Source organism: Beta vulgaris, chromosome 3 (genome assembly GCF_026745355.1).
Source record: "Beta vulgaris subsp. vulgaris cultivar EL10 chromosome 3, EL10.2, whole genome shotgun sequence".
In the NCBI taxonomy this organism is placed as follows: Eukaryota; Viridiplantae; Streptophyta; class Magnoliopsida; order Caryophyllales; family Amaranthaceae; genus Beta; species Beta vulgaris.
This window is the reverse complement of record NC_079204.1, coordinates 53,764,405-53,777,919: the sequence shown is the minus strand read 5'-3', so window position 1 is coordinate 53,777,919 and position 13,515 is coordinate 53,764,405. Positions and strand designations below refer to the sequence as shown.

The 13,515-nt window shown below is 31.8% G+C and overlaps 1 protein-coding gene across 1 annotated transcript; it reads left to right on the top strand.

Annotated features, from left to right (window-relative positions):
- The first annotated feature begins 1,341 nt into the window (after positions 1–1,341).
- Positions 1,342–11,393, top strand: LOC104889514 (serine carboxypeptidase-like 45). The gene is made up of 10 exons (XM_010674752.4): positions 1,342–1,687; positions 1,798–1,899; positions 1,998–2,093; positions 2,267–2,359; positions 2,468–2,538; positions 2,853–3,140; positions 3,391–3,512; positions 7,047–7,139; positions 9,989–10,106; positions 11,009–11,393. Exons 1-10 carry the CDS (start codon positions 1,429–1,431, stop codon positions 11,168–11,170), a joined length of 1,404 nt encoding a protein of 467 aa, XP_010673054.1. The 5' UTR covers positions 1,342–1,428; the 3' UTR covers positions 11,171–11,393.
- The last annotated feature ends 2,122 nt before the right edge of the window (positions 11,394–13,515 follow it).

Genomic DNA, 13,515 nt, shown 5'->3' with positions numbered 1-13,515 from the left:
GATGAGCTCAAATGAGGGGGAGCAAAACAAGTGAGCTCCACACAAGATATTAGGAAAGGTATAAACAAAGGGTTCCACCAAGGTGAATGAAAGACATGAGCTATCAAGCTCTCACAAACACACTTGTACAATAAATTATCAATGAAAATACAATTTCATGATACTATTCGGGCCCGTCTAAACTTTCGTGTGGGCCACAAATTCTATAAGTGGCAATGATGCGAGTCGAGTTCGAGTTTGAGCTAGCTCGACTCAACTCGTTAGCATTTGGAGTCGAGTTTGAGTTGAGTCGAGCTCACTCGACTTAAATTTTGACCGAGTTTTGACCAAGCATTGACCAAGTCGAGCTTTGACCGAGTAGGTTTCGAGTAGCTTGCAAGTGTCTCTTGTTACAAGCAACAATAAGGTAGAAAATATTTTGCTTTATTGATAATTAGGTATTTAAGCTTCTCACGAGTTTTCAAGTCGTGTATCGAGTTGCTCAACTCGACTCACCAACATCTCGATTCGAGCTTGAGTTCGATTCGAGCTTTGACCAAGTTTTGACTGAGTCGATCTCGAGTAGCTCACGAGTTGTCTCATCTCATTGCCACCCCTAGGAATTTGTAATTCACACAAGAATTTCTAATCACCAAGAGGGGTTGATGATTAATTTTCTACACTTCATAGGAATTTCCATTTCCTTGAAAATTCTTTTTCACATGAATTCACTATTTCCTACCTATCAAACAACTATTCTATTTTATACTTCCTAGGAAATCCAAATTCCAGTAGAATTTGAGGTGAACCAAACGACCTATTATATTAGTCAATTATAATATACTACTATTTTTTTAGTTGATCGTTTCTCTTGGACACACATGCTAATGCACTATATTAAACTTTTATATCTCTAATTATCAATAAGCAAAAATTACAAAAAATTAATATTATGAAAATATACATTGAGACGAATCTAATAGAATCTTACATGATTATATATTTTTTAAAGTATAAATTACAAAAGATAATCAAAATTATATACTTCCTCCGTTTCTAAATAAGTGCAACATTTGCATAGTGTTTACTATTCATAGTTTAAACTTTAATTAGCTTTGGTGATTTACATTTTAGGAAAAACATAGTCATGTGTGATCTTGTTAGATTCGTCTGAATGTGAATTTTTTTAATATCAACTTTTTATAATTTTTACTTATTGATAATTGAAGATATTAATGATTAAAATAATGCATTGGCAAACGTGAAAACAAGAAGTGTTGCACTTATTTTGAAACAGAGGAAGTATATAAATAGTATCAAAAGTCGAACCCGTCATTTAAAAAAAATTGAGGAAGTATGTTTATCAATTACAAGTGCCAAAAACACTGCCTTTTACATGGCTTATTATAAAATCATTAGTAGCTCTCCCTCCTTAGTCCTTTCTCTCACATGTGTAGCAAAATGCTGCCTTTTACATGGCTTATTATATTATTCTCTGCAACCCTTTTGTGCAACAACTTAGCAGAAGAATTTCCTTCATCTGAAGCTCATAAAATCACAAGTTTACCTGGCCAACCTCATGTTAACTTCCAGCAATTTGCTGGTTATATTACTGTTGATGAAACTCAAAAAAGATACCTTTTTTACTATTTTGTTGAAGCTGAAACTAACCCTTCTTCCAAACCTCTTGTTCTTTGGCTCAATGGAGGTTCTTCTTTTTTTATCCTTTTATTTTCTCCACTTTATTTATTTTTGAAATGGGTATTTTTTTTCCATTTTTTTGACCTATTTTTTTTTATTATATGATGTGATTTTTAGGACCTGGTTGTTCATCTATTGGAGCAGGAGCCTTCAGTGAACATGGACCTTTTCATCCAAGTGGAAATGTACTAGTGAAAAATGATTATAGCTGGAATAAAGGTCATTTTTTTTATTTAGTTTTCAAATTTTAGCTATAATGTAAAAATTAAAATGACTGTTTGATTAATGGGTAAATTTTGTTGTTAATGGTTTTGCAGAAGCAAACATGTTATATCTTGAATCACCAGCAGGAGTTGGGTTTTCTTATTCTGTTAATACATCATTTTATGATGGTGTTAATGATGAGATTACAGGTTTTTTCTTGTATTAATTATGAGTAAATTATTTATATTTCATTCTGTTTGTGGAAAGTTGAGCTATTTTTTTCTATAAAGAGTAACAAAATCTCAGTTTGTTTATTCTTTTGTTATAGTATGTAATAAATGCTGGAATGTATTAATGGATGAATCTGTTTTGTTCTGTTCAGCAAAAGACAATCTGGTGTTTCTTCAGAATTGGCTCGAAATATTTCCAGAATACAAGAATAGGGATTTTTTCATTACTGGAGAGAGTTATGGAGGTTACATTTTTATTCAATAAATTTCATTATAGTTTTAATTTATGATGAAGATTGATTTGTTATAAAAAAATTAGCACCTTTAATCACTTTTCCCTTGTTTGAAAACAGGGCATTATGTACCACAACTTGCTAATCTCATACTAAAATCAAGCCTCAAGTCAAATTTGAAGGGAATTGCTGTAAGTAATTAGTCATTAAACCAGTTAATTAATTAGTTAGGGTCCGTTCGTTATTACTGTGGTTTTTCGTTTTTCGATTTTTAAAGTCATATGATACATATCATATAAGGTTATAATGAATAAAAGATTAGTCAAATTTATTGGGAATATGATGATTTTGAAAACTGACAACTAAAAAGTGAAAATCACTTTTTCTGGTTTTCTGTTTTTGGTTTTAAAAAAAACTGAAAACTGAAAACCAAAAACGATAACGAACGGGGCCTAAGTTTTATTTTTTAAGATTTTATGTGATGGGCATTGGTTTAATAATGCAGTTAGGTAATCCACTGTTAGAGTTCAACACTGACTTCAATTCAAGACCAGAATATCTCTGGTCTCATGGACTAATATCAGATGCAACTTATGAACTCTCGCAAAAAGTGTGCAATTTTTCACAAATTAGAAGACAAGCACAAAAAGGATTCCTCTCCCCTTCTTGTGCCCTAGTGAATTCTCATATGTCAAGTGAGATTGGCAAGTTTATCGACTCGTACGATGTTACCCTCGACGTCTGTTATCATTCAATTGCTAAGCAAGCTCATGTTCTTGATCTTAACCAAATGGTAAGCATATTTGTAATGCCATTGCTCTTCTTAGCAACTCAAATTTTCATATGTCATGCTCATGTTTTGTTTTATTATTACTTACAATTGATTATAATACATTGCTAATTTATGCTCATATTTTTGTCGCGAATACATGTAACCCACGTTACACCATCAATTAATAGTGTGTAGCGTCAACGTATAAAACTTTGCATTTCTTATCAGTTGTTCTAGTTAAGCTTGATTCATTTGTCAATTGAAATGACAGGATGAGCAGCAAATTGATGTTTGTTTAGATGATGAAACAACCCAATACATAAACAGGAAAGATGTACAAAAGGTTATGAATGCACAACTGGTTGGGGTCACTCAATGGTCTATGTGTAGCGGGTAAGATTCTTGCTCAACAATATTAAATCAATTAGTGGTTTAGACTTTAGTGTACCTCTAATATTCCTTTTTCGCAAACAAATATCTTGTACAAACAAATTTAGAAAACATATTAGCCGATATCATATGCATAACTCATTAACTTCCCTCATTCAAATCAACTCAAGTTGTTTTGGTTATTAGTACTCAATTAGGAGATTTGTCTTGATAGTGGAGTGGAATTTTCAAGTGATGATATTTTCTGGCAAAGAGACAATAAGTTTAATTAACGTAGGAGATAGGAGTATTCAAATATCTAATCTTATACTAAAAAACAAAGTTGCACTTCATAAAAATTTGTGAATAGCAAGTGATAGCCTAGTGGTGTTTGCATCACCTTCGATTCCAGAGATTTTGGGATCGAGTCTCACCCCTTACAAGGAGGAATTTCCAATCTCTTTCTCCTTACAAAGGACTTTATCTTACCTTAGAGAAAAAAATTTCGTGTCCAAATTTATTTAAACTTACTCTGAAACTTTGTTTTTAATAAATTACGTATGAATTTTTTTAGCAACAAAATAAGTACAGTTTAACTGATTTCAACAAAAATCAATTTATATGGGCAAAAATTAGCTATTGCATATATTACAAAATATACTAGTGAATAAAGTCATTTTAATTTATAGGAATAAGTTGAGTTCTAAAAAAAGGAATGCCAGAAAACTTTAGTATATCATCCAAAATATGTCTCTTTATCAGTTTATCTCTTCGGAGATATTGTTATTGTTAATTTGTTATGGGGTTTGCATACATTGGTGTTTTTTGTTTCCATGCACAGAAAACATCCAACAAATATTTATACCTTTGATTAATCTTCTGGACCAACCAATATGGACTATTATATTGTGAAACTAGGGCTTTTTGGAATGAAACCAAAAACTTTTATCAACGAGCAGCGTGGGAATGGAGTCATCATCAGTTGGTGGATGCGTTTTTTGACCCGTGACCATCACATTTGAAATTGACACCAATTTTTGCAAACTCTGTTTTCTACTTTTTACTTCCTCTATTTCATATTAAAATTATGCATTTATAAAAAAAAAATTTAACAAATAAAGAGAGGGATAGATATATAAAACGATGGACATATGTGATAGAGGATTAATACATAGCCTCCCCTAAAAAAAAAGGATTAATACATAGCAAATTACTGAATACTATATGGAAAAGAGCAAGTAGGAATGACAACGGATCGGACTTGGATCGGATTATGCATAATTCGACTCCGACCCTACCAAAAGTCGGATTTTAAATCCGACACCGACTCTGAAAATCAGAATCCGACCTGACTTAGAATCCAGACATCCAACTCCGAATCCGACCCGACTTAAAATTCGAGTATCGATTTAAAATCCGAACATCCGAATCCGACCCCGATCCGACTTATTTTTCGTAGGCCATTTTTTATAATAGAATAGTCTTTTATAATACAATAATCTAATCATTACAATTTATTCTAATAATCATATGAAAATCTTATATAGTATATATATTCTAAATATTACTACTTCTTTACAATCATTTCTTCAATGGGAAAATCATATATAATGCAAGTGGCTGAAAGGCGAAGTTAGGTTATACATAAATAATACATTAACATAAATAAGAAAAAAAGGATTGATTGACTTAAAGTCGGAGTCGGATTATTTTATGAGATCCTACGTACTCGGACCCTCCTCCAACTCAGAGTCGTACTTTTTAAATGGAATCGGAGTCAGATTACTTTTTTGTCGGAGTCGACTCGGATTTTTTTTCCTTTGAATTGAAACGGACTAGAATCGGATCCAAATTGGGTTGCTATTCATAAGAGTAAGGATAATAAGAACAAATTAGTTGGATCAGCCATGACATCGTATGATCGGGCTGACAATTTCTCTAGTTAAGATATGACATACTAGAATTTTTTGCACGCGATGCGTGCTTGAATTATTTCCGAATAGAAACTCAATTTTCTTCGGCATAAAAGTCAAAATTTGAACATTAGACATACGAAGTATAATTATTTTTAGTTGCAAAATTTGATTGGTTTAGTTTCCGTCACTTAAGTCTCTCACCATTATTTTTGTTTTTTTTTTACTTTTCAAAGTTAAATTCTATGAATAAAATAGAAAATTTTTTGAATTTATTTATGATTGCTAATATTATAATTTTTTAGTTGATTTTTGAATTAAGTACAGTACTTCATAAATTGTAAAAAAAGTAGACACTTCGATTTCAAGTAAATTTTTTCATTTGTAGTTTGTAAGTGAATTTTTAAGTTTTTGTAAAGTTTTCTCATTTTAGTGGTTTGCATAACGTAAATTATGCAATTTTATGATTTTAGTTGACTTGTGAGTGATTATAATAATTATATTTTTGATATTTTTGTTTGAAGTCCCCTTTGATTTTTTATTGAATTTGTAATTTAGAATGGGAAGGGGGTAATATAGTCTCTTCATTCAGGGACACCATAGCTCCCCCCTTCCCTTATATAATAGAGATATGTTGTACTTTAATTCTTGAATGATATTTTATATAAACCTTTTTACCTTGATAATTTTTCGCTATTATATAATAGAAAAAAATACGTCCAAATATATGTAAAAGTTTCATTATATATAGGAACACTATAAAAAAGTAAATAATTTTTTTCCTTGTCTGATTTCTAAATTCTGATTTCACTACAAATAACCTCTATATTTTATCATGACCCACCATAAATTGTGAATGGTTGTTGAGAATAGTGATTTTTAAGTAAATTTTTTAAATGTTTTTGTATGTATTGACGTTCTAGGTTATTAGTTTTAGTTTGTATATTAATTTTAAGTTTTAATAAAATTTCCTGATTATTTGAGTGATTTGCGTGATTTTTATAACGTGATTTTCTCAATTGTATGGGTGATTTGTAAGGTTTCTTCTTTTAAGTGATTTGTGAGTGAGTGTTGTAAATTTATTTTCGGTATTTTAATTTTGACATTCCTTTTGTAATTTAGAAAGAGAAGGGGGATAAAATATGCGTTTTAAAAGAGGACACCATTGCTCCACCCTTCCCTTATATAATAGAGATAATTGATGGCATGAATATGTTATCAAAAATAAAATAAAATTTGATGGCATGAAGCTATACTAATATATTAAAAGGCGTGCATAAACCAATGGTGTCACGTGGCGCTCTCCCTAAGGAGTTTTAGTCCATGTAATCCATGTACAATAAAAAAAAATTAGAAATTGCATAATATAGGTTTATTTTGATCCCGTGACCTCAAGTTCATGTACTAAAGTTTTAACCACTAGACCAAATTGTATTTAGTGTTATTATATCAAAGTACAATATTAATAAATGAAATTTTTTCTTACTCGAGGTATAGCCCGGACCTAATAACTAGTTGGTAATTAAAACATGATAGTTAAAGTGTAGCTATTTCAAACGGAGGGAGCATGTAAAATAGAGTAAGGATAATACTAGCATTCTAAATTTCTAACCTTCTTGTGATTATTTCCTTCTTTTTTGTATAGCGTGGTGAACTATCACATGGACGATTTGGAGGTTCCTACTCTTCCATTACTTGGCACCTTCGCAAAAAGTGGCGTTCGAGTATTGGTTTATAGGTATTGTTACTATTTACTTCCTCCGTTTTTTATTATTTGTATCGTTTTCTTTTGTACAAGGATCAAGGTGAAGAGGGAGATAGAGGGTGATAAAAAAGGAAACCTGTGTGCTAGTAGAGAAAAATAGATAATATATTACCAAAAATATAAATGATGCAATAAAAAATTATCAAAAATGAAAAATGATGCAAGCATTAAAAAAGGGACAAAGTATGTGTATCACTATTCACATTTACAATGCATATATGGAGTTACTAACAAGTATTATAAGGTTATATGGATTATGGAGTTACTAACAAGTATTATTATAAGCCTATAAGGTTATATGGAGTTGTTATTAATGCATAATTTCTCGCTTTTATAAAGACAATGAAATTACAAATGTCGTATGAATTATGGTGTGAAGAAGATATATAATATATGAAGTCACCAATGAACACAAAACTTCAATTAGTACTTATAGTTAATCGACACTCGTTACTGATAATATATATATGATTTACTCATAATGTCTTACCATCATTTGATTATGTAACATCTAATCAATTACTTTTGGAGTACAATTAACTACTATTACTAGTTCTCGTCAAAAAAAAAAACTACTATTACTAGTGAACAATTTTTTTTAGTTTACTTAAAAAAAGGAACACCAAATGAAATGCAGTTTAGAACATATGAATATATGGTCCAAACCTTCTAACATTTGTGAATCCCTTTATGTCAAAAAAAATAATAATAAAGAAGTAAAGACATTACTTGAATGTTTTGGAAATAAACAAACTCCACGGTGTACATTGTTTTTTTTTTTTTTTAATGTTTAGAGAGGCTATAAGAACAAGAGATTGATGCTAGAATCTCCTAAAATTAGGAGAAAAACTTTAATCAATTGAGATATTCTTAACACTCCCCCCCACAATGTAAATTGTAGAGCAATAAATAATGTGGTAATGCCAAAAAAAAGGCTTTACATAAAGTATAAAAATGGACACTTTTAAAAAGTGCACATAAAATTAGTGGCAACCTTTAAGAAAGGAAGGAATATATTACAATTCACGAGTACTATAGTACTAATTACTACTCCACTACCATTCATTTAGTCATTCCACAATCAAATTACATTGATTTTGACAAAATATACCAGAATCAGTATGCTTTTTCGCATGTGGCCACTAATTTAGCAGACTTAAAATATCATTCCCTTTATTTTATTGGAAGGTTTTTGAGTGGTTATAATAAAATGGTATATACTCCTGAGACTATGGCTATGTTTAGTTCACCTGAAATTTTCTGATCTGAACTTATCTGATCTGATCTGAACTTATTTTTTCTGATCTGATCTGATCTGAACTTATTTTTTCTGATTACAAGATCTTATCTTTTAGATATTTCTCAATATATTAGAAAAAATATAGTCATGTGGGGTCTTGTTTGATTCGTCTCAATGAGTACTTTATTAATATTCAATTTATTGTAATTTTTACTAATATGTAATGAAAGATATAATGATTTTTAAATATAAGCATGATCTGAACTGATCTGATCTGAACTTATTTTTCTGATCTGATCTGATCTGATTAGATCTGAAATAAGCAAAAATAAGGTGAACTGAACATAGCCTATGTTTAGTTCACCTTATTTTTGCTTATTTAAGATTTAATTAGATCAGATCAGATAAAAAAAATAAGCAGATCATGCTTATATTTAAAACTCATTATTACTATTAATACTATTATTTACTTGTACATTTGTTCAAAAGGATTATTATTATTGTTGTTGTACTTATTAATTATTAATATTGGTAATTATTATTAATCTTGTTATTATCATTATAAATGTCATTGTTATCATTATTTTAAGTTATTTTGTTGTTATTAGTAATAGAAAATTGAAAGCCACATGTTAAGAACATAAGATTGGCGCAAAAATAAGAATTATATAAAATATGATAGCTCAAATTCATGACAACAAAACTACTAAATTCATATTATATTTCAAAATAAGATAAGTGCGAGATACAAATTATAAATTTAGATCCGGTATACCTCTTCCTATCGAATTCCAAATCTCTTTAGCTATTTGAAGTTGCACGCTATCCATTTCTTTCTTGCGCAAGTCATAGTTATTTGTATATCTTATTTTATTTTATATGTAAAAAAAGAATTGAGTCTGCCGACTTCTCAAGTGTGAAACATTTTTTTTTTCAAGGGAAAGGGTATGAAATATTTTATAAGTGCTCTTATAAATTAATGACTTGGGTTATATAATTATTTTTAGTAATAATAATTATTATTATGATTATAATTATTATTGTTGTTATTATAATAATGATAATAATAATAATTATTATTATTAATAAAAGTTGTGTAAAAATTGTGATAGAAATATAATGATAATAATAGTAATACTATAAATAAGTTCTTATAATGTATTGCATAATAATGAATTACAAAGTAATAATATAATAGCATAATATATTTTATAAAAGATAAGATCTTGTAGATCAGATCAGATCAGAAAAAATAAGTTCAGATCAGAAAATTTTAGGTGAACTAAACATAACCTCAATCCTAGCCATTTGTTTTTATTGACTCTTTATGTCCATTTATTTTGTGACCTTCAGAATATTTTAAAAATGTTGTAAATTAGGTGAATTGTTAATTGTAAATTTATTAATGTAAAACTGTTAATTTTAATTCTAGTTTAACTATAAAAGTCAATTAGATAAATGGGTGTAACTATTAGATTAAAAATAGATGTGCCTAAATTACATAAGTTATCATGATTATTATTTTATTGTAGTCATTGTAAACTTATTCTTATCTATTACTAAGAAATTTTCTTTCATACAGTGGTGACCAAGATTCAGTACTACCCCTAACCGGAAGTAGGATGTTGGTAGATAGCCTAGCAAAGGAGCTGGGACTCAAGACCACTGTGTCTTACAGGACTTGGTTATCTGATAAACAGGTGAGTTTCCTAATTCTTTATTAGAAAAATCGACGATAGAGGTCCAACTTTAGGTGATAATTTTTAAAAGGTCTAAACTATTGATTAACCTGTGTAGGTCCCAACTTTAGAGGATATTAACTTTTAACGGGCCTTAGTGACTTAAAACTGGCTTAATAGATCATAACTTGTAAAACTTGGGTCACACCAGAAGGGTTAATTGAGGGAGGGAAGTAGGAACTAGGTGAGATTTTTAAAATAATCGTCAGTTTTAAGTCATAAGGCCCGCTAAAAGTTAAGACCGCCATAAAGTTGAGACCTACACAGGTTAATCAATAATTCAAACCTTTTAAAAATTATCGCTCAAAGTTCAAACCTCTATGTTAATTTTTCCTTCTTTATCTGTTTCCTAATCAACTATGAAAAGTTATAAAAGTACATCATTCTTTACTATTGAAGTTCGAGGTGTTAGATTATTCTAGTCTAGCACATATTTAAAAACATATAGTACGTTGTAACTTATTCGTACACGAAAAATTAAGGCCTACCCAAAATTTAGTCCTAATCGAAAAATCGACTCGACCCATAGTATTAGTATCACAATTACTTCACCCATCTCCCATTGTAGTATCTTAAACTATCTAATTAGTGGTTTCTGATGCTATGGCAATTTAATAGTTTTACCAAACTCACTCCTTAAATTTCTTACTAAGCCAAATGGAAAGTAATAATTGACTAAATTGATACATATAGATTCGGAATTTCGAATGTGATCAACTAAATCTGAAATTGGATCTAATTGACTCATTGCCCGAACATATCTCAAATTAATCTGAATTTTAATGGCTCGTTTGCCAACTTTCAATATATGCCTATACGGTGACATATAAAGAAGTAAAGAACTAACATCTTAATATGGACAGGTTGGTGGATGGACACAAGTATATGGTGACATACTTGCATATGCAACTATAAGAGGGGCAGCCCATGAAGCTCCATTTTCGCAACCTGCTCGTTCTCTCGTGCTTTTTCGCTCTTTCTTGAACGGCAGCCCACTTCCAGATGTGACGTCGCTTGCTCGATGATTTAATTTCATGGATTCTTCCATAGACAAATTTCATAAATTAAACTATTGATTTACTTACAATCTATATCATGATGTAGGAATGCTACAATGCAAGAAACTCGAATCAAAATTATACATAACACTTGCATGTTGTCATATACAAGCAAATCATATGAATCAAACAAAATTCATTTGAAGCAGAATTTGAGTTTAGACCAAATGATATAACACTACGAAACCAAGTGCGTTGTTGGAGTTAAGGCTTGGAAAAGCCTTGGCTCATTTTGTTGTTCGTCCCACATTGCTTGTGGGAGGGAATCTCTTCATGTTTTTATATTCCCTCTCTCCCTCCTTCCATCTATTGAGTTGGTTCTAGAGATGTTTTTGTAGTTGGATGATATGTTTGGTTTTGGCTTGCTATCACGCACGCCGCCCGCCTGGGCCCGGGCTAGGGCCTTGGGCTTTGGGCTTTGGGGAATAAACTTAACTAAAGTTTTGTTTGACCGTTACAGTATTCATGGCAATCCCTAATTATCCGCCCATTGATTTCTGTCTTGATTGTTGTCCGTTTTTGGCTTGATTTTTCCCTATAATTGCTTTCAAGTCAGTGGTCTCCTACCACGCACAGTTTTGAAAGCTCTATTTCTGCCTTTGTGAATCTCTGGTTCCAACAATTTGAAAGCAATTACTATTATTTGCAATGGCAGAAAGTTCAACCAAATCAATGGCTCATCTGTCCAAACTTGAGTCCCTTGATGGATGCTGGGCTCAGAAACTTCTTATGTTTTTCGAGCAATTGGATATTGACTATGTCTTGTTCAATGACTGTCCCACTGCCATTACAGCTTCTGCTGATTCATCTTCTCCTTCTGCTGCTGTTATTAAGCAGAATGAGGATCAGATTTTAAAATATGAAAAAGATAATAAAACAGTTCGTTTCCATCTCCTTAATCTGATGACTAATAATTTGTTTGATTTATTTATGGTTCATAAGTCATCTAAACTGATTTGGGAGGCCCTTGAGAAAAAAATATGGGGCTGATGATGCTGGGAAACAGAAATATGTTGTAGGAAAGTGGCTGTCTTTCCAAATGGTTGATGACAAGCCTGTCATGGACCAAGTTCATGTCTATGAGAATTTATGTGCTGATGTTCTAAATGAGGACATGAAAATCTGTGAGGTTTTCCAGGCTAATGTTCTGCTGGAAAAGTTTCCTCCTTCCTGGAGGGAGTTCCGTAACAATCTGAAGCATAGGAAAGAGTTCATGTCTCTTCAGGAACTGATCAGCCATATGAGGATTGAAGAGGCCAACCGAATCAAAGATAATCAGGACTCGGCTCTTGTCAATGTTTCCAAAGCTAATCTGGTGGAATCTGTTGCTGCGCCAGGTTCTGATAAGTTCAAGGGTAAGGGCGAGAAGGTATTCAACAAGGGTAAGAAGCAAGGAAAAGTGAACAAACCAAGTGGTAAGATTCAAAAGAAGACCTTTGTGTGCTGTGTATGTGGCAAGCCTGATCATAAGGCTTACCAATGTCCTCAACGCCAAGGTTCTGTCCAAAAAGAAACTCCTAGCTAACCTTGCTGTTTCGGATGATGTTATTGCTGCTGTGGTTGTTGAAGCAAATCTGGTCGAAAATGTTCTGACTGGATTCTGGACACCGGGGCTTCAAGGCATTTCTGTTCGAACAAGGAGCTGCTCCATGACTTCCAGGATGCAACAGAAGGTGAGTGCGTCTACATGGGGAATGCAGCAACTGCTGGAGTGCTTGGACATGGAAAGGTCACTCTAAAACTTACCTCTGGAAAAACCCTCTCCCTTTCAAATGTCTTGTATGTTCCTACTATGCGTCGTAACCTAGTGTCTGGTGCCTTGTTAAACAAAGCTGGTTTGAAAATTGTTTTTGAGGCTGACAAGGTTGTAATGACTCGTGGTGGGGAATTTGTGGGGAAAGGGTATCTGAGTGGGGGTTTGTTTATTTTAAATGTTGCTTCTTCTGTACCTGCTATTAATAAAACTGTTTGTGGTTCTGCTTATATTGCCGAGTCTTTAAATTTATGGCATGGTAGATTAGGACATGTGAATGTTGCTTCTATTAAGAGACTAAGGACCTTAGATTGATTCCTAATCTGTCCTCAACGAGTTTTCTAAGTGTCCTGTTTGTGTTGAAGCAAAATTTACCAAGAAACCTTGCAAAACCGTGACTCAAAGGACCACCCAACTTCTAGAATTGGTTCATACAGACTTAGCTACTTTTCAGAACACTAGAAGTAGAGGAGGAAAATTCTGGTATATTTCCTTTGTTGATGATTACTCGAGGTTCACTAAGTTATACCTTCTTAAGACCAAAAGTGAGGCAGGGGAA